Raw genomic sequence first — 22,568 nt, 5'->3', positions numbered from 1 at the left:
GAATCTTTCAGAGAAAAGTTTGTTCATCCCTGTGAGTTAATTTGGGCCTCCTTTCTGAATGATGCAGTGTATGTGTGGCCCCAAGATTTTTACATTTGCATACTATTATTTGTACAGATGCTTGCCTTCAGTTGTTTGGAAATTGCTCCTAAGGAGGAACCAGACTTGTGGAGGTCCACATTTTTTTCCAGAGGTTTTGGCTGAGTTGCTTGGATTTTCCCATGGTATCAAGGGCAATAAGGCACTGTCTCTAAAAGCAGGCACTTAGACAGCCACAAGTGCACTCCCAACTAACTCCTAATTATGATAATTAGCCAATCAGAAGCTTGAAGTCAATCTGGAAGATTACAGAAATAATCAATTTCTGGAATCTCCCAGGAATCTTAATCAATCGTTTGAAAATTACCTCTTATATTAACAAAGGAGATGCCCTAATTGACTTGGCAAATGAAATTTAAGGTAACATGAAATGTGTGGGGTTTTGAAAAAGTGAGACTGAATATCTTTAGCCTAGGTGCATGTAAAATTTTGGCTCTCAACCGTAGGCCACATTTTATGATCTCGCACTATGATCACTGCATTCTCAGTGAAGCATTTATAAAGCAATAAATATGATGCTATTATACCATCCAATGCTGATCAGGTCTGGAGCTTAGCGACGGTCCTGCAGCATTCCTGATGCTTATTGTACCCATTCACTACCTGCAAATTGTCGCAGGCAATTACATTTTAATGCCATAGTAGCAGAATTGGCCTGGGTTAACGATACACCAAAGTGTTGTGTGGAGTCAGCTAAATTTGCCCAGAGGTGGTAGAGGGGTTGCAGATAGGGGAGGGGGGTGTACTGGGCAGGGTGAAAAAGGGGCCAATGTACTTTAAACCAGGTGAGCTTGTAAATTTGAAGGAAGAGGGTGGCAAAGAGCATACAACTCACTCAGGTTGTGGTTGTCTTTCTTCTGTCTCTCCTTGGCCAATGCACGAGCTTCAACATCTCGGTGGAAAAACAAGTGGCAATTAGTAAACATTGTTGACTCGGCTCTTTACAAGAGCAAGATGTGGCTCATAGTTTATGACTGTGTTGTTTTTTTATTTTTATTTTTTTAAATAACCTATTCCATTACTCATTTAGGTTTTAAAGCAGCGGTCTGGTCATATAAAACCTCCAGGTCTCCTAAGTGACAGTAACACACTAATAAACAGGCTAACAGCTATGACTTTTAACTGATATTTCTTGTTACTTTCATTTTAAAATGATGACCACTGCTCTTTACAGACCATCCAATCTTAAACAGTAAAATACAACACATTACAGAAATGTCACTAATTTCGTAACAGAAAAACAGCTAGAATGAAGCACTGTTTAATGTCTTGGTTGTGGTTGGTTCTACCTGATAGTTCTCTCTTGTGATGTAGGTTGGCAGGGCAGGAGTTGCTAGTCGTGGCGATGGTATGACCTGCCATACCAGGACCAGTGTACACATCCAAATGGCTGGGCAGAGGGAGCTAGGACAAACAAACAAACAAGATGTGAGCATTTGGCCGATGTCTTACAGAAATCCAATATATTGGGGCATATATTAGTAGAAACAGAATAGTATTAAGCTAAAATCCTAGAGTCCTATAATATTAAACTAAAACCCTGGCCACACTTAGAGTGCAGTTAGTATGGCAAGTTTTCCATCCATTCATTTTCTGTACCACTTACACTGACGCATGTCTTTGGACTGGTAGAGTTGGATAAGTTCCTTCAGGGCTAGTCCATTTTTGGCATTGTAGGCAAGCATCATTGCTAGTTCATTGCTATGTTTGTTTTAGTACTTTTAATGAGCATGACACCAATTATTATAGTTATGAAAGCCTTTCATTCAGTTACTAGCTTATACACATGCATGTTGGACTGCATTTTGTCAGCCCCATTTCATGATGGTACCACTCTTACAGGAGAAGTTAATGGTATTTTATTATGGTGCAATATCCGTGCAATGGTGCAGTATGACCTTGTCAAATTATCATCATCGCAGGAAGCCCAATAAATATGCATCTTTAGTGGCAAGTTGTAAAAATCGACAGATTCTATGCTGATAAACTAATAAAACACTGTGGTTTTTTTTTTTTTTGCTCCGGAGGTGAGAGCAATGACTGACTTTCGCAGCTATCGCTTATCAGCTTTATTATTTTATATATGCTGTATCTTTTATTCCATATGAATGGCTCAATATAATTCTTGGTGAGTGAACGCTTGGCTTCTAATGAGCCTTGACTGATAAGTCAGCCTTCAATAGCCTCAGATAGCTTATCGCTCAAGCTACTGGAGACCACAAAGACAAACAACACAAAATCAACACTAAGCAATGGACCATTTTATTCATTTTACTGGTCCTTGTTTATACAGCTCACATTTATGTTTAATAAAAAGACAACTAGCAGATATTTGGTGGAAGGAAAGTGGTCTTATCCACAGATCCCAACAGGATTCTCATTTTATGCTTAGTTTTACTTAGTTGATCAAAGGAGACAAACAAGCTGCCTCGATTCTGCTGACAGACCAGAATTACGGCTGCAGTCTAACACTTTAAGAAATACCAACCCCATTTACATCCATCGTTCAAAATGCACACTGTTTATCTCAAAAACACAAATCTTGCACATGGATTTATTTACACATTTAGAACATTTAGGATGTCCCGATCCTTATAATTTTTTTTTTTATACAAGAGTTCATGTCTTTATTCATTAAGGAAAAGCAACTCATAAATAATGAAAACATTGAGCCATTGTCTATCGTCCTTTTTATTTATGTTGATTGTACACCAAAAAATATAACTTGCTTATCTCCTGCTAGCTACCAAAAACCTGGGAATACACGCAAGTCCAGCCTACTACATACATACTCACAGGCATTCAAATTCTAAACCTACTGAATTCCTTTGAGCAACTTAGAGCAAAGATCAATCCTCAGAACAGGAAATAGAGTCTAAGCACTCTGATGAATGAGAAAAGCCAATCAATTACCAATCAATGCACAGGGAGGTAATAACAGACCAGAGCAAAAGAGAGCAAGAGCTCGATAACGCTTGATAACAGCAAAACATGGCATCAACGCATATTTTCTTGTTTTCCATTACTTGTGTTTTGGGGCCCACAGTGTTAGCTCAGTGGTTAAGACATTAGACCCTAACCCACTGCTGGGCCCCTGAGCAAGGCACTTAACCCTCAACTTCTCAGGTGTATAAATGAGCTCTGGATAAGGGTGTCTGCCAAATGCATGTAAATGTACATTGTGTGTACATAAAAATAATAATAATGAATTATTTTGAATTCCCATAATATTAACATATTTAATATTGCCAATTTTTTGCCTTTAAATTAGGAAAATTACATAAAGGTGATAGTAAGAGACTCAAACTATACACACAAACCCAGAGTGAAATAATTACACTCAAATATTTATCAAAAACAGTCTATGGCATTACAGATGTTTCCTAAAAAAAAAAAGTGAAATAGTGGTGTAATAAGCATCGTAAATCAAAAACACTCTCATTCTCTTTCTGCCTCTCACACTCAGCAGCTCTGCGCTGTAACAACCCTTTCCTCCCTTCTATCAGCAGGCTGAAAAACTTAGTGAGAAACAGGACCAGACCTGCCTTACCAGCTGGAGTTTCTCGCCGTCGATCACCTCTACAATGGCGTATGTCTTGTTCATGTCCTTCATGCTAGCTGCTGAGTCTCTCATAGCTGCCAGAGCTGGCTGTCTGAGCGACTAAACTGACCTTCTTCTACTTTTTCCTCACCACAAAACAGTGAACTTTCCCCTATCTGGACTTTCAGCCTTGTCGTTGTTACCCCCCCCCCCCCCCCCCCCTCCTTTCTCTGAAGTCTACTCACCTCCTTCTCCTCCACTGCCCCAATCCCAACCTAATGCCTTGTAAACAAGTTGAACTCTAACTGGAGGTGGCTTAATTGTTAATGCTGAGCAGTTATTTTAAATACAAAAGTAGAACACCATGCCTTTCCATGCAAGAGTCCTCCTGCATCTGCTGTTCCATTGTGCATTGCGTAAAGGGGGAAAGCCGCTAGACTGAATAAAAAATAAGCTGTTTTGAAGTGCTCATACGGCAACAAAACAGCATTGCATCACAGTTGACAGATTGTATGGGTAAGGGTCTGTGCTATAATCAGAAATTATTTTTGATGACCAAAGCTGCTTTTCTTCTTCCCTTAAGCCCAGTGACATCTAGTCAACAAATGGCTCATCAGTATTGCACTGCTGAGTCACCGCATGGGCTCGGAAGATTTGAAAATAGACACTATTGAGAAGTGTTGATTTATGCTTACAGAGCATGGTTTATTCGGTCCGTTTTCCACTTATCTTACATGATTCACTCAAATGCATTATTCATCTTCGCAAAAGGGCTAAACAGACTAAAACAAGGGTGTGACTCAGAGTGTATAAGAAAACAACCACCCAAAACAAAACAAAAAGATTATCAGTTTCTTCACTTACTGTGTTTGGCATCTGCACCATGGGGTCACCATAATTATGTATGTCGTCATAGCTGGACTGCATGCTGATGATGTCCTCAATCACTTCCTCCATCTGCTCAGAAATATGCACAAGAAGCTTTTTATTGAGTTTTCATGTAAACAAAGCAATAATAGTCAACACAAACCTCCAAAGATTTTAATTATTTTTCTTTTCTTTCTTTCTTTCTTTTTTTTTTTTTTTAGATCTTGGCTCAGTTTTAATTAACTATTTCAAATTTTTTAAAAGAAATCCTCATATAAGACATAACGCAGTCTCAAACCACAAAATTTCTAGAAAGAATACTCCTCTCTCTCTTATTGTATAGACTTATCTCTCCGTTGTTTGTCTCACAGACACTGTTAGTATATGACCACATACGCAACTCATCTTACTATAGTCTTAAATGTGAGAAGATCAGGAAAAAGACCAAAGTCTGCAGAGTTCAAAAGGTCTCTCCAGTGTCTTTTGCGGTGCCTGTAACTCTTTAATCTCTAATTACACCACTGCAACCATAATTGGCCACTTAAACTCCAGTGACAACAGTGTTTGGCTAGTTAGCATGCTGACCTTTGGGTGATATAAAAAAAAAATATAATAATAATAAAAAAAAACATCCACAAAGCAAGAACTGGAGAAGGATGAGGAAAAAAAAAAAGACTGAATGCGTGTATATGAGTGTGGATATGGTGTGCACTGATCTTAAGAATAGTGAGGACCAGTAATGAATAAGTCCTGACAGGAAGGGAAAAGCCTGGGGCACTGACGAAGCTGAGATGGAGAACCACAACTCATTGCTACACAGAGACAAATTCAAGATCAGGGTTTGCTGGATGGACAAACAAGTCGTTATGTACTGTATCTCTGGCCTGAAATGGGTGCAACACAATTCTTAAATATTTTGTTCTGTTTGGGTCAAAATGACACAGAATGAAATTCTATAAACTAATGTTATTTACTACATTAATTGAAAATAAAAATAGTTCACGTTAACAAATTAACAAGTTTAAATGTTTCATTTTTAATTAGGGCTGTAAAAAAACAAATACTTAATTATTTATTTTTTTCAAGAAATGAACAAAAATATACAATCCCAATTCTGAAAAAGTTGGGACAGTATTTTAGTGATTTGTAAATGTATTTTGAAATGTATTAACAAAAAAAAAAAGTATGAAGTATGAAGGTATTTGATGTTTTACCGAAACAACTGCATTTTTTGTTTTGTTTACATTATGCATTATTGATATATTCAAATATACAGTACATATATATGCAGTATTCTGAAGAGTAAATATTATAGATTTATAGAGAACACTCTACTGCATGAATTATTACATTTACATCAAAAAAAATTTTTAATGGATTTTATTTACTTGAATTAGCTCATGTAATAAGAATATATTATATATATATAATGTGTGTGTGTATATATATATATATATATATATATATATATATATATATATATATATATATATAAACACACACACATTATATATATATATATATATATATATATATATATATATATATATATATATATATATATATATATATATATATATATATATATAAATAAAAATATATATTTTTTTAATTTTAACATTTCTTTGGGAGGTGGGGGAGAGGAGTAGTTGGTAAATTGTTGCTATATGACAATGTGCAGTGGAGGAAAGTATCACAGTCGAAAATAACAAAAACTTTCAACCCCAATTCCAAAAAAAGTTGGGACAGTATAAAAAATGCTAATAAAAACAAAGAGTGATTTGTGAATGTACCTTGACTTGTATTTAAACAAAAAATGTATAAAGACAAGGTATTTGATGTTTTACCTAATCAACTGCATCGTTTTTTGAAGGGTAAACGTTTATTTTGAAATTGATGCATGCAACACGTTCCAAAAAAGTTGGGACAGGGGCAATTTAGCACAAATAGCGATATGAGGAGTTGAAATGAGAAGATGATGTGAAATGTGAGGCAATCGTCTAATCATAGTATATAAGGAGCCTCCATAAAAGGCTGAGTTTTTCAAGAGCAAGGATGGGTAGAGGCTCAGCAATCTGCCAACAGATGAATCAGTGAATAATCCAACACTTTGAGAACAACATTCCCCAAAGACAAATCGTTAGGATCTGGGGCATTTCACCTTCTACACTGCACAATATAATTAAAAGATTAAAGGAATCCGGTCAAATCTTGGTGCATAAAGGGCAAGACCGAAAGCCACTTCTGAATACACATGATCTCTGATCCCTCAGACGTCACTGTTTTAAAAACCGTCATGAGTGTGTAATGGATATCCTGACATAGGCTTGGGAATAATTTGGTAAACCTTTGTCAGCCAACACCATTCGCCGCTGCATCTACAGATGCAAGTTAAGGCTTTACTATGCAAAGCAGAAGCCATACATCAACACTGTCCAGAAGCACCGCCGACTTCTCTGGGCTCAGTCTCATCTGAGATGGACAGTTGCACAGTGGAATCGTGTTTTGTGGTCCGACGAGTCGACATTCCAAATAGTTTTTGGACAAAACAATAGTTGTGCTTTCCGGGCCAAAAAGGAAAAGGACCATCCAAACTGTTATCAGCATCAGGTCCAAAAGCCAGCGTGCATCATGGTATGGGGGTGTGTCAGTGCCTATGGCATGGGTAACTTGCACATTTGTGAGGGCACCATTAATGCTGAAAGCATTAAATGCATTAAATGCACTAAATGCATTAAATTCACACATTTTGGAGCAACATATGCTGCATGGTGCTAGCAGGATGCTAGCATGTCCTCCTGCAGTCCTGACCTAGTAAGTAAGGCAATGAAGGCCCCGTACAGTTGTGCAGCTGAAGAAATGCATAATGGATGAATTGGGAAAATTCTATGATTTTGCTAATAAACCATGATTAGCAAAAATAAGTTTAGAAAACTGTTAAAGAATGCTGTTTATTTGAAGGCCATATTACATTTTTGCTAATGAGTTCATTGTTTTCAGTTTCACAGTATTTTTCTTCTCTCTCACTGTATATTTTTGTTCCTTTCTTAAAAAGTTACGTTTAATACTACAAATTTTATTATATATAAATGTGGCTCAAAAATGAGAACGGATGTAACAAATAATATTTGACATTTTTGCTTATTGCTTTTTTTTTTTTTTCAATAATAGACTACAAAACAAAGTGAGCAACAACTTAACATTTAACATCTTGTTACTCTACTAAATTTCTCCTCTATGGTTAATCTAATGATTATTCCCTGTTACAATACATACAACCAACTTAAAGTATAAATAAGGATTTTGATATGGAATTTATTGATATAAAAGCACAAGATACTCGTATTTTGTGGATTTCTCTCTGCCTCTTTATCTAAGCTCTACTACATCACATAAATGTTCATCATCATCATCATCATCATAATATTAACAACCCAAAAGTAAATAGATTGGCCTCAGTAAAGGAATGAAATTGCTGCACATGTTTTAATACAATATTGAAAAAATATCAAGCCCCTTGAATGAAATGTGGTATCTTAAGCATTTAGTATATTTCACTTACCAAGCAGAAGCTTTTCGGCCGCTTTTGTTTTTAATTCTCATATGGCATGGCATTATCTACTTTATTCAGTGTATATAAAATTTTATGATACCTGAGGGCGTGTACATGGACATAGCATTCACATTTTATGATGACATGTTATCGCTGCTGAATGTTGACTGGCTGATGGAGGCTATACATTTTTTTTCTAGTTCAGCTATTTGTACTTAATACCACTTCATATAGACAACTTAACGCACATCATTTGAATCTGGTAGGTTTTAACCACTCGTAAGTCACAGCTGTTTGAGTCTACTAAGATCCACCTGACCCCAATTGATTGGAATGTGGTGGCCGTACTGTTTACAAATTTTTGTAATTGAGGTTCAAAGTATTTTGGAGTTTCGAGTATTGATAAAGTATTTGACACCGATTTTTCAGATATGTCAAAAATCCAAAGACTAGTTCACAAAAGAAGGTTTAGCATATTACGTCAATTAATCCAAAATCTAAGCAGGCATGGTGGGTTAGTGGTTAGCAGGGTTGCCTTACACCTTCATGGTTGGGGGTTCGATTCCCGTCTCCACCCTGTGTGCATGTTCTCCCTGTGGTTCGGGAGTTTCTTCTGGGTAGTCTGGAGTCCCCCAGTCCAAAGACATACGTTGTAGTCTGATTAACATTTCTAAAATGTCTGTAGTGTGTGAATGGGTGTGAGTGCATGTGTGATTGTGCCCTGTGATGGGTTGTGCACCTTCATCTCATGCCCAGAGTTAGCTGGGATAGGCTCCAGGCTCCCCGTGTCATTATGCAGGATAAGTGGTACAGAAAATGGATGGATGGATAGAATTCTTGAGCTATGGTCTGAAACAATCACTGCTCTTGCCTGAGCAGTAGAAGGGAATAAGACCTACTGACCAGCTTTGTCTGATCTACAGTATGGTCTGCACAACAAATTTTAGCGAAGAAGACTATATTTCCCCCTAATAAACGGTATAAAATTTGACACTCATTGTTAAGTAGCGTACATAAAAAATAACGTTAAAACCAAGCACAAATACATAGAGCTCTAGGACTGGAGGTATGTACCTCTTTCTCATGGCTGCAGCTGATGTTCAGCATGGCCATAGGACTGTTAGGGGCACTGTTCCCTGCTGAGGCGACGAGCTGTGATGTGCAAGGTGAGGGCAGGGGTTGCATGGCACCGGCTGACTGGCACTGAGGCATGCTTGGTGGAGAGGGGTGGACTACACCGGCTGCGGCACTGACGGCCTGCTTGGGGGCGAAGGTACTGGACAGGTACTCTTTGACCTGCTGCCTCTGAGACTGGCGTATGTGGTAGTCGGTGGGGTTCTCCAGATGGGTTTGTACCTGTCAAGGAAAAATATGAAATGTCATCATCGGAGAAGGAGCAAAACGGAAATAGTTCAAACAGATTTTTCTAAAATATACCAGTTGAGACAAATAATCTTACAGTTCAAGTAGTGATATATTGGGTTGTATGTGTGAAGGATTCATTGTTTTCCCCCAAGTTCTACAAGTCTGCAGTCAGAGAGGTTTAAAACACAGGTGTTGAAAGAGGCATGGGCACAGGGGCGTTTTCTGAGGAGGGGTGAGATGCCAAGCCAGACTAAGCTTGTTCTTTCACTTCAAATCTAACTCTCATAAACTGCGAAATGTTACATCTGCCACCGTTCAACAGCACATATATCTGGAAAGCTGTAGTGTTGAAAAGGAGAATGCTCATTTCATATGTTTGCACTACCAACACCATTCAATCATTTTAATGGCTGTGATTTAGACCTACTTTAATTAAATTTAGTTCAACTCAACAATAGACGTGGTCACAATGCAGCTTTACAGAAATTCAGAAACAGAGTTAGATCCCCAATGAGCAAGCGAAGGATGGCAATGGTGGTGAAGGAAAAACTCCCTGAGATGACAAAGAAACCTTGAGAGGAACCTTGAGGAACTGAGTTGACACCAAATAGTGGAATTATAAATCATTTCTCTTCTACAACTTTTATGCCAAGTATTCTCTAACCATTCTTGGTTTTGCACTAGTTTTGGTCAAGTCTGTTTGGGTCTTGTCCCCAAATCCAGTACTACTAGATACATTTCCCTGTTCAACCAGTAAGCGTTTGCTTGATAAACAGCACAAATTCTCCCAAAGTGTAGTAGAAATTAACCACTTATCTGTGTCTAGATGTAGCTATAGTAGAGCTGCAACAACTAATTGATAAAATCGATTATGAAAATCGTTGTCAACGAATCTCACTATCGATTAGTTGGTCTGCATGCGGCACAGGGTGCATTTACTCCCTACATTACTTCTTTTCTGAAAACATGCTTCAAAGAGTAAATACTAAAGCTGTGTCCCAAATGACATACTATACGCTTACACTATGCATTATGTACTCAACTGTCAAGTGTATGAATTTTAAAAAGGTAATATTGTCTCAAATATAACACTAGCGTTTTTTTTTTTTTACTAACCGGAAGTATAAGCCATTTCCCAGTCAGTGGCGCATGACGTCATACGCACGTAATGTGATGCCGCTAGCTTTAGCAGACACCCAGAGACACCGGCAACGACTTTTTTCAGTTTACCGTTTGTGAATGTTACCTTTTATTCCCAACATGACCTCAGTCACCATCAGACCTACGCGAAATCATCACGTGACTGAGGAAGAAAGTGTGCGACCTCCAAGTCCTCTAAGGCAGGGGTGCATTTTATATTAAACACCGTGGAGAAGACCAAACTTTATAAAGCGGAGTTTGCGTAGCACGGAAGCACGACAGTGATGCTGTCACAAGTTGCTTAAAAGGTTTATATTAATTTAAGTTTATTGTCATTATATGCTGTAAATTCTGTTGTTTATTCTAACGAAAGTGATATGTTAGTAACGAGGCTGCGTTGCTCCTCATGCACAGTGTAGACGTGCTGATACAGCGTGGGAGAGCAAGTAACATCTGTAATGTCCAATTAAAACACTATGATCAAAAGTAAACACAAAGTAAAATAATATTCCTAAAGAAAGTGAGTAACAGAAACCACAAGGTGCAGTGGAAGGGAGTTTTTATTATTCATTTAGGACTAGTTTAATTCAGTGCTTTATGTGTGTCCATAAAAAATAATGCATAAATACTAATATATTTTATAAACTTTTATATAACATTGTATATACATAAAATTATATATTAGTTTATTTATTAAATATACATATTTATGCATTATTTTTTATGGATGCACAAAAAGCCTAAATGAACAATATATTTTCTGGTGTGTGTCTGTGTGTATTGGGTTCTTTTCAGTCTTATATAAATCAGACAAATAGTTGTGTGAAGTTTTTGTCTGAATTTTATATTTTTAACACTCAGTTTGTGGATTTTCTTTTAAATATATGAAACAGAGGTACTGAAAGTTTGCCCCGCCCCATCCGATTAATCGAAAAAATTATCAGCCAACTAATCGATTATGAAAATAATCGTTAGTTGCAGCCCTAAGCTATCGTTACATCCCCTTTTCCTATAAACACTATATCTTTTCACAACACCCTTTTCCTATAGACACTGTATCTCATCTTTGTACTTATATAAAAGAATATCATCTTTGGGCTGATATGGAAACACATCCAGACAGTCAGCAGATAGGTTGTTGATGTTTTGCCTTTTGTGCTTAGAATCCTACTATTGGATATAAACAGTGAAAAAATGCTTGTACCCCTTTAAAAAAAAAAAAAAAAAAAAAGACAGAATAAAAAATGGCTCCAGGATTAGTGGGTAAAAGCAGCTCTACTTTCAGATTTGGCCCTTGAGTATTAATCACTCATGCACTGGCATAATTTTAATAAACAAATAATAATGCTTTGTAGTCAGTAAAGAAGTGAGCTGCGTTGCTCAGTGAACGCAGTGAGCTGCGTTGCAAACTTTTAGCATTGACAAAGTGAAAATGATGCCACCAAGGGCTTTTCCACTTAGCAAATAAACCCAGCCTTGGTACTGCTGATAGGGCCAGCTGCTGTGAAGACCCAAGAGTGAAATTCCAGAAGGGCGGTGCAGTTGGTGGCCACTGGCCATGATGCTTCCTTCCAGATTTCTCTGCCCAGACATGGCAGGATGAATGGCTCGCTGAACTACCCGAGCCCTGAAACTGAAGCTGCTGCTGCTCCTCGCTGGTGTATGCTGATGACTAACTCCTAATGCTTCCCATAACTGCCATGAATTACAACACTCCCAGCTCCAGTAAAGCATCCACAATGACTGGCACCACACAGAGCAGCTTCAGAAGTGGAAGGATATGTCTACAATAGTACTTTGTACTTCCTCATTTGTAAGTCACTTTGGATAAAAGCATCTGCTAAATGAATAAAATGTAAATGTAAATAATCTATTTAAAAAAGTCTCCGTAGTCCTAAAAAACCTTGCGTCTTAGCTCACAATGTCAACTAAGGTGCACTGGAATTGCGTAACCTATGCAATCACTAGCTAAAAACTGTACTCATAATAAAGCCACAGATACAATCGCTTTTTATCTGTTTAGTAGAAACAAATAACATAACTGATACATCTGATGACTATCAGGTGGAAAATTCCACGCGGACTATCGGACGTAAAAATGCCACTCTAACTCCGAACAAAAGGACTAAGCATCTGCCAGTAATCATTTCCAACAACATACAGGCACCTTAACCATAGACATCTGAGCAATGTCCAATATATATAATCCATCTATAATCTAATGCTTGTGACCTTGACTGAGGTGACAAAGTGTTGTAACCGCAAATGTCTATGAAAGTTCAAAGTAGGACTGTCCTTATCCATCTGTATGAAATCATCTGAGTGTTTTCCAATGTCAGGAATACAGAAGTTTTACCATGGCAAAAAATTCTTTATATTAATTATACCTCAGTGCTCTTGAGTGAAGACATTGATTCATTTTCTAGAACACCAGCACTGACAGTAGTTTGGCTGTAAGGTGAGTAACCTTTATATATGAATGCGCTCATTCTAGTTTGACATGCTTTTACATTTAGGTTCTGCTTACGTCACCAATCAGTGCAATCTAGGCTCGTGCAGAAAATAAAGAATTTTTCCCTCTTCATTAGCATGTTTTGTTTACATTTCACCATTATTTGTAGCTGTACAGTGGGTTTTGCGTCATCCAATGCCATCGTTTTATTGGACCTTTAACGAGTGTCGGAGCAGTAAAATTCTGAGATTTTAATCAATAAAATGTTGACACTGCCAGAACTTTGCTGCAGGCTGTATTTGGTTTGGTTGCAATGATCCACTTTATTAGGAACCCCTGTACAACTGCACATTCATGCAGTTATCTAATCAGCTAATCATGTGGCAGCAGTGCAATGCATAAAATCACGCGGATACAGGCCAAGAGCTCCAGTTAATGTTCACATCGAACATCAGCATGAAGAAAAAGTGTGATCTCTGTGACTTTAACTGTGGCATAGTTGTTGGTACCAGATGGGCTGGTTTGAGTATTTCAGAAACGGATGATCTCCTGGGATTCTCACACACAACAGTCTCTAGCGTTTACACAGGATGGTGTGAAAAAAAAAAAAAAAAAAAAATGAGTTAGCGACAGTTCTGTGCATGGAAATGTCTGGTTAATGAAAGGGGTCAGAGTAAAATGGCCTGATTGGTTCAAGTTGCCAGGAAGGATACAGTAACTCAAAATCACTCTTTTCAACTGTGGTGAGCAGTAAAGCAACTCAGCATGCAAAAAACAAACAAACAAAAAAAACCCACGTTGAGGTGGATGGGCTACAACAGCAGAAAACCACATCAGGTTCCTCCAATCCTTTCAGCCATTTACAGAAATTTGATGCTATAATGGGCACAGGCTCACATGCTGAAGACCAGAAAAAGATTTTTTTTTTCTTCTAATCTTCATCTGTCTAGTTTTGATGACTCTGTGCCCATGATAGCCTCAGATTCTTGTTCTTGGCTGACAGGAGTGGAACCTGAAGTGGTTTTCTGCTGTTGTAGGTCCTCCACCTCAAGGTTTGATGTGCTGTGCATTTTGACATGTTTTTTCTGCTTACCAAGATTGTAAACAGTGCTTATCTGAGTTACTATAAACTTCCTAGCAGCTCAGACCAGTCTGCTCATCCTCCTCCGACTTCTCTCATCAACAAGGTGTTTCAGCCTGCAGACCCTCTGCTTACAGGATGTTTTTTGTTTGCCGCACCATTTGTGTAAACTCGGACACTGTTGTGTATGACATTCACAGGAGTTCAGCAGTATCTAAAATACTCAAACCAGACCATATGGCACGAACAACCATGCCAGAGATCATACTTTTTCTTCATTCTGATGTTTGATGTGAACATTAACTGAAGCTCTTGACCAGTATCTGCATGACTTTTTGCACTGCGCTGCTGCCACATGATTGGCTGATTAGATCATTTTTGTAACACCATCAATCGATGAGATGACAAATTTAGAGGGGAGACGTGTGTATGAGGACAACTGCAAAGGCTTGGATGTGACCCACTCTCATTTTGGCAGGAGTGTACAAGTCAAAAGGAGAAGCAGCAGCAAGGCTTTGGAATGCTGACACTGGAAGAGCAATATTTCCAGCCACCATGTCTCTAAAGACATTCCACATTTTCTACCGTGTTGTAAGCTTGGATGAGAACAAGCAGGGCCGAAGAGAGCATGACAAATTCGCAGAAATATGGGATGTATGGGACGAGTGGGTCCAGCGATTACACTTTCTTTACAATCCAGGCCTCCACGTCACTGTGGATGAACGTCTGGTTGCATTTCGTGGGTGTTGTCCCTCCAGACAACACATAGCAAGCAAACCGGCCAAATACGGTATCAAAATATGGACAGTATATGATGCACAATTCAGCTATGCCTGGAAAATGCAGGTGTACACTGGTGAATCCCCTGGGGAAGCAAGTGAAAAAAAAAAAATCAGGGCATGAAAGTGGTACTAGACATGGCTGAAGGACTGAATGGTCATAACATTACATGTGATAATTTTTCCACATTGTACACTGACCCCGAACATAATACATGTCACTGTCCTCGATAACAGAAATTGTTCTATAATAAATTATATAATAAATAACAAAAGTCTGTACTTAGAAATAACAAAGCCATTAAAAACAAAACAAAAAGAACTTTCTTTCCAATTTTCCAATTCCAATCAGTGAAATTTTATGGTTATAAATGTTTAAACTGCTGGGGTCAACCCCAAGGATAAAAGATGTTAGTAAATTTGAGTATAACAGGACGCTTGCATTGCGCTGCTGCCATCTGATTGGCTGATTAGATAACTGCAAGAATGTGCAGTTTTACAAATGTACAAACAACACTGTATGCATGACCGAAGACATTTCAGTTTAGCCAATACACAGCTACCCTAAGTGTACACAAGCACAGGAGCAGGCACTAGGCTGTCTGTTTTCTGCTCATTGATAAGATCAGGAACAGTCATGTATAACCATGTCAATCTCACCTCTTATCAGGTTCTATGACTTATCTCTCTACTGAGAACACATTGGGGCACAAAGACTCCTTGTTTTTTTTCTACAACCTACTTGATTGCTGTTCCACCGCATTCTTCTTTTAAAGATTCCTTGATTTTTTTTTCTCCTTTTCCTGTCCTTGTTAGTACTGTAGTCAAGATTTCATGAGTAAAATTTAGCCTGAACCAAAACTACTGAGAGCTACTGTTCTAGAGTACTTCTTAATCTGTGTGGTAGGAGCCATGGCAGCACGTGAAAAGATTACTCGAGTGCCCAATTCCCACTGATTTAGGCTCTTATGCCCTGTTGGGACGTCAATGGTGGGCCCTCGTCCGGCAGCTCTTAGTAGAAAGTAGGATTAGGCACTTGTGGAGGACCTCATGTATGGCCTTAAAAACCTTGTTTAGAAGGAATAGGAGACATGGAGATTGGAACGTGAGTGCATATCCTATTGGGAATCAGCTTGAAAGCTTACGTATCACTGCCAGAACTTCACACATACAACCGGTTTTTAGATTATTAAAGCAAATATACAGTATAGCCACAGAGGCAGTGACGCAGTAGTTGAAGTGATAATCATTTAGTCTACACACAGTGTTATGTTAACTGAGAGTAACGTCCCCGCAATACCACGTGCATGACATGCTAGTTACCTTCAGCACCTCAACAGGCACCTGCATTGGCGCCGGGAAGTGCACGGGTGCATTAATGGCGGGTGAGGAAGCAGGAGGTCCGGGCGGCCGGTGCTGTATGTGGTGCAGGTGACGTTGGCGCTCCCGCTGCTCCTCCTGCTGCATTTGTTCGCGCATGAGCAGCTGGCGCATGCCTACGCGGGACACCATGGCAGGGGGGCGTGGGGGCCGAGCAGCTGCTGCACAGTCCAGCCCGAAAGATGGTGTGATAGCTGCAAACATGGAGAACAGACAGGTGTGAGGAAGTAAAGTGGGAAAAAAACCCCCAAAAAACCCAAAACAAAACACAGAATATAGTATGCTGGATATGCATGTAGGATTTTACATGACTTGGATGCATCTCAGTAGAACTTGCATCAAACATGGACGATGGGATGTATTAAACCGCCTCATCAAACATATCCTCTAACCTCTAAATTCATATACTGCACCATAATGATCATCAACCTATTTCCTGGAGATCTGCCTTCATACAGTCCCCATCTCATCCAATACACCTGCTTAACCTGTTTAGCCGGATCAGCGGTGTATGAACTGTCGGGTGATCTCCAGGAACAGAACTGGGGATCACTGCTGTAGCACCGCTTCATGTGCCAGGAGTACAGATGGGAGCTGATTGCACTGAAATAAATAAAGCCCAAAACCAAGCAGCATAACCAGCTCTCTGATTGAGGAAGTCATGTGAGGGTCATGTGTCCTGCTTGCTTTCATCATGTGAGTGGGACACACCCCCAAACATCCTCATGCTAAATCTTCGCCCCCTCATTTTTTTCATCTGGAGGACTGGGGAGTCCCTACAAGTTAGAGTTCCCCTTTTTTGGTTCACGGTTGCATGCTGATGCAAATGGCCCATGACTTTGCTCTTTTCTAGCTGCTAAACCATAGAGAAACCTACAATTTAAAAAAAGATGTGTTTCTGGGGTGGACAAATCAGAAATCCATTAACTAGCCCAGCAGATAAGTGAAAGCTGCCCAGTTCAATGTTTCGGGTGTGTGGAAACCTAACTGAGTAAGCTCAAAATTTGTAGGTAAGTGGTCGGTCTAGTGCAGGGTTTGGGTTTCCAACTCCAAACCCCAATCCAATCTCAAACAAAACGTTTGCGAGAATCAAAATAAGTGAAAGCGAATTTGCAGGTTGTAACAACAAGAACAACAACAACAACAACAACAACAACTAGTTCAGCCCTGCCTCTTGTTTCATCCCTAACTGTTTAGAAAGAGCTGGCTCATTTGAATTCTTATGAATTTGGCAGTGTGTCTGCATAGCTGGAGCAAGCCCAGCTCCAGTTGTTTGCATTTACCGCTGACCATGTTAAAAAACAAAAAAAAGAAAAAAAAAAAAAAAAAAGGACAGAGGCTGGATATGGAGAAAAGCTTATTGTGGACGAGGTACAATAAGCAAGACAGCTCCTATTGAGATAGCACTGAGGCAGCATTTAGCCCACTGTGTATATTTCAGTGGCCGATTTAGGGACACACACACACAGCTGGCTTTGTGGTGATGGATAGTCAGCGGACACTCTCAGGCTTTGTCACCAGGGCCATGGTTTGATTCCTGTCCAGCAGAACCGAGCTCTGGGACTGAGTGGCTCGGGGACAGCGGACACACAGCTGGCCTGACTCACAGCTGGTGGAACACCTGGGCTTAGTCAAGGAGATAAGAAGGTGGTGTGCAGTTATGCTATCCAATATATTAATAACCATCACAAAGTGAGGGATGCAACTCTTGACTGCTTTAGTGTCATCTAGAATACACAGAGATGGATTATTAACCATGAGTGTTGCTGATTGGACCTCCAAGCTCAATTCTAACAGTACACTCAACTCTGTTGCTTCTGCATACAGCATGTCAGTAAACAGTGTGAAGCACTGCTTCCCAGCTGTTCTTGGTTCAAACAGACATGGGTAGCTTTGGTAGATTTCAGCACGGCATTGCTCTTTCACTCAAAGCTCTCCCACTCCACCCATGTGGAATGCCAAGCTTTTGACTGCACTGACTATGACGTTCAAACGTGCGAACTCGCACAAGTTGCCTATTGTCAGAGCCGGGCTACGATATCACAGTGTGTCCACATCAAAGAAGAGGGAGGGAAGAAAGCTCATGGCAATGGAAAAGAGGGGCAGAGCAACGCTAGCTAGCACACACACACACACACACACACACAACACAGTGTTCCAAGAGTGTTAATATGCTATGCTTTTTTTAGCTGCTGACACTTCCATGTTAAGTAGTGCCTTTTAAAAAGGCCGGCTTAATGCTTCTAAAGCTGGGGCTACAGTTAACTGCATTGTGGGTAATCTGTAGCAGCCTTTTTCTTTTTTTTTTTTTAAGTCATGATGATCTCAGAATATGTTCTTCAGAAAAAGAATGTAAACATGGTCACTGGGAACATAAATGGAGAATTTCCAACAAAATGGAAAGAGGAAGAAATACAATTGCAGTTCTGCTGTACATTGAATTACTCCAATACAATTGAATAAGTATTATCACTGGCCAACACTGAATAAAGTAATGTCTTTAGTCGTGCACATAATTACAAAATAATTTACTCAAGACAAAAGCAAGCACATTGGATGTGTCCTTGATTTGTTCTATTTTCAGATTCAACAATGTTGTCCACAGGCTTAGGAACAACCTGGTATAGCCTTTAGGGTACACTTGCGTTCCCCACCCATGTCTCCCTGTTTCACCCTCTCCTACTGTGTCTAGCATAGCGGTGAGGCAAGAAGGACCAAAATAGCCTCCCTTAGTTTCTGTTCCTCTTTTCAGATACACCCTTATCCCCTGGGGTAACTAAACTAGGGCCTAAGTGAAATATGGAGCCATGTGTAATGTGTACAATGAACTTTCGTTGAGGGATCGGATTTTACAAACCTGACCAGGTGATTTGTGGGTTTTTTTTTTTTTGGGGGGGGGGGGGGGGGGGGGGGGGGGATCGGAGTTCCCCAGGAACATTTACACTTGATCACTTCTGGTACCTTGTTGTGTATGAATAATAATCGCAAAAGAATAAGGCAATAAGAAGGTTCAGAGACTTTTAGATACCAATTCTCAGGGGTGGTGCTCACCTCACCTCTAGGCTAGGCTTGCAGACTATAATGTAAGATAATGAAAAATGGTCCTCAAACAAAAACTATAGAAGAACATCAAGTCTGGGAGGACAAACAAGGGAATTAGAAGGGTTGACAAATATGGCTTCTGACTATGGCCTTTGAATATATGGTGGTGTTCGCACATTTCTGGTCCAGAATTCATCAAACCGAGTCCTGATTAGGTGGCTCGCTCTTTTGACTGCTCTTCTTTCTGTGCAAACCCACACTTTTTTCCTTCCTCTTTTAGGTCATGCTAACCAGAAGCCTGCAGTGAAAACAAAGTGCAAAAGTGCACAAACAAGCCAGACTTTGACGTAGAAAGGTGTTGAAAGTGCTGGAATTTGACACGGAATGAATATTAACTGAGCGCTTGGAGCTCTTGGATGAAGCAAGCCGAGAAGTCTTGTCACAATTTCATGAATCAAACTAAAGCTTGAGGTTTATGCGCAGGACTCACCCTTGCTTCAGTGGATACTGTCCTCCGAAGAACTGCTACTGTAATCATGAAGACTGTAATGTGCTCATCCCAGGACTCACAACATACTCGTACTGAACAGCCTTTCAACACAATTAGTACTGTCTGACTTTACAGTATACAGTTGTAGAAGAGTAATGACTTATAATACATCTATCCGTCGTAACCCAGAAGAGTTCCATTTTGAGTCTGGTTCCTCTCAAGGTTTCTTCTTCACGTCATATCAGCGAGATTTTCCTTGCCACAGTCACCTCTGGCTTGCTCAGTAAGAACTGAAATATACCTTCTGATATACTGTCACAATATATTTGTGACAATAAAAGCATTATAGTTGAATTGAATTGAGGTTATGTTAATTAGCTGGCTGTTGGTTGAGGAAATGCTCCTTGGGTAAGCTACTCTGTGGCTGACTTGTTACTTTATTGTAGCCAGTAACATTTATATTGTAATTAAAATTATGGCATTTATGTCAGGAATAAAGCATGGCCTGTGTTATATTTCTTGTAAGTACAAAAGAAACCGTCACTAGCTGCAGCAATCGGTGAAATTAGTACAGTGAAATAACACTGAATACAAGTTAATTTCCATTTCTGAAGATGTGAAAAAACACAGAAGTTGTTGAACACTCTGGTATCAATGTCTCATCAACACTGTCTCGTTTATCATTTTCTAACATGTTGCACGTTATGTCCCATGATTAAAATTCCCCAAATGATCTAGCCATCATGTGCTGCTAAGTCATACCACCAGAAACGCCCATCCAAGTCCCAATGATCACACTACCGGCTTGAACCTCCTTAAAAATAAATAAATAAATAAATAAACAAACAATCACGTTGCATCTGATTCGTATTGACTTCTGCTTTTATATTATGTGAAGCAAGTGAGCTATGTAGTCATACCAAATAGAGAAGTGAACTTTTGCAAGCCAGTCAGTTTCAATTTTCTATAACTGTCTGATTTAAATAAAATAAAATAAAATAAAAGCACCAGATCAGAAATTTCACCAAACTCCAGGAACCTCATGAAAAGCAAGCAATCCTTACACAAACAACTATCAAATAGGAATTTCTCAACATTTTCCATTACAATATGTAGTAAATTTCACAGTTATTTCGAGTCAATACAATGTGTGAACGATGCAAATGAGAGGCAAAATGTTCAGTGTTTGTCAGCGTTATCAGTTAACTAAACTAAAATTAACAGTACATTATTAAATACAGTTCAAATCACCAGAGTAGGACTTATATGTGAGTGCTGTTTAAAAATTACTATTTGGAGTAACCAAAAAAATTTCCCAAAGCCAACCTGAAGTTTCAGTTCCAGTGCGTTCTTAACGCACCATTGAAGGAACTTCCAGAAACAGATATAATGAATATTATAGACTTTTCTTATTGTGTAAGCATACTTCATATATCAAAATAGTGTTATTCATTTTTGAAAAAGTTATTGTTTCTTTAGGACCAGGGCTGTTACAGTTGCTGTTGACTTTTTCAAGTTATCAATTAAGATGAATTTAATGCATTTCCTTTTATGTTTAACCGCTCTCTGTTTCCGAAACCTAAATATTGACATTCTAAAAGATTTTAAGACTACTTAAAATGCATACAATAAACAATAAAATATAGCACATTCTACAGGTAAGGCCTACCCACATATTATGGTCACATGACTTACTAATGATCAACTTGCGCAGCCATGCACACAACAACAAGTGCTGATAATTAAGTTTGAAATATTGCATTAAAATGAGGTGTACAGTATGTAATATACATATGGAATATTCATAGTGGCATCCAGCCACAGTGTGAAGACATGCCCATCTCTGTAATTTATACAAAGATCACTTATCCCATGCAAATCGATCAGAATTGTTACACATAACACTGATGAAAACTGATATTTTTAGACTACTGTGGAAAATTTCAAATCACTACTTATAGCAATCAAACTTTGGCAAATATATCTTCCTATGCCTTCATTGAGTGATTGACTGATGTATCTGAGAACATTCACATGTACAACAAAAACACACTAGTGGATCTTGAATTAGATTTGTAATCAAATCCAAATCTCACTCTCAGCACTGCCACAGTATATAGAACATTGCTAGAGAGCACCAATGCTTCCTGACCTCTATCGTTCAACACAGACGACTAAGCTTAATACATTATGACTCCTTGCCTCGAATCAAAGAGCCTTTGTTTACTGTGCCTCAGAGTAGATAATAAACCGTTGCCTTTAATAAAATTTTTTTTTAAAAAAACTCGTTATGTCACAAACTGAGCTCCAATTCTAGTTTTCATCATATCCCTAAATAACACACAAAGATAACACTAAAAATACAACCCTAAAACCCCTAGAAAACTTCCTGAATGACATACAGAGGCCTAGTTCAATGGTGTGGTCTCTGCCGCCTTTGTATGTCCCTATTTATTTATCTCGGAGGATGTGGCCACAATTATCTCTTTGTGCACAAAAAAAATAAATAAATACTGAAAGTGATCCGGGTGTCACTACATTACACTGTGCTTTCCAGCACCCCGCTCCAAGCGGGGGACAGGCTGAGAAATGAAGAAAAAGAAACCAACTGAAGGAGGACTGACGGCTTCAGAGAAAGTAGCAGTGTAGGTGATCAGAAGCCTGCATGATTTCACACACAGCTCCTGACAGAGGCTGAGAACGCTGCAACAGGTGCATGGCAACAATAGCATGCGGCTTATTTATAGAGATTGCGGTTGCGACAACAGGCACAGCTAGA

General features: G+C 39.0%; 1 protein-coding gene across 4 annotated transcripts in view; it reads right to left on the bottom strand.

The window, feature by feature from the left end:
• Positions 1–22,568, bottom strand: part of tfeb (transcription factor EB) — a 48,680-nt gene that overhangs the window by 7,388 nt on the left and 18,724 nt on the right. For 3 of the 4 annotated variants that reach the window (XM_017450815.3, XM_017450816.3, XM_017450813.3), the window contains exons 2-6: positions 16,201–16,451; positions 9,135–9,416; positions 4,505–4,597; positions 1,389–1,503; positions 935–991 (exon numbers count right to left, since the gene is read on the bottom strand). In XM_017450815.3, the coding sequence (XP_017306304.2) occupies positions 935–991; positions 1,389–1,503; positions 4,505–4,597; positions 9,135–9,416; positions 16,201–16,389 (736 nt within the window). In that variant the 5' untranslated portion in view covers positions 16,390–16,451. The remainder of the gene's footprint in view (positions 1–934; positions 992–1,388; positions 1,504–4,504; positions 4,598–9,134; positions 9,417–16,200; positions 16,452–22,568) is intronic. The other variant, XM_017450814.3, reaches the window with a different exon arrangement.

Source organism: Ictalurus punctatus, chromosome 21 (assembly GCF_001660625.3).
Source record: "Ictalurus punctatus breed USDA103 chromosome 21, Coco_2.0, whole genome shotgun sequence".
Lineage (NCBI taxonomy): Eukaryota > Metazoa > Chordata > Actinopteri > Siluriformes > Ictaluridae > Ictalurus > Ictalurus punctatus.
Note: the sequence above shows the minus strand (reverse complement) of the source record. Positions and strands in the feature narration are given on the sequence as shown.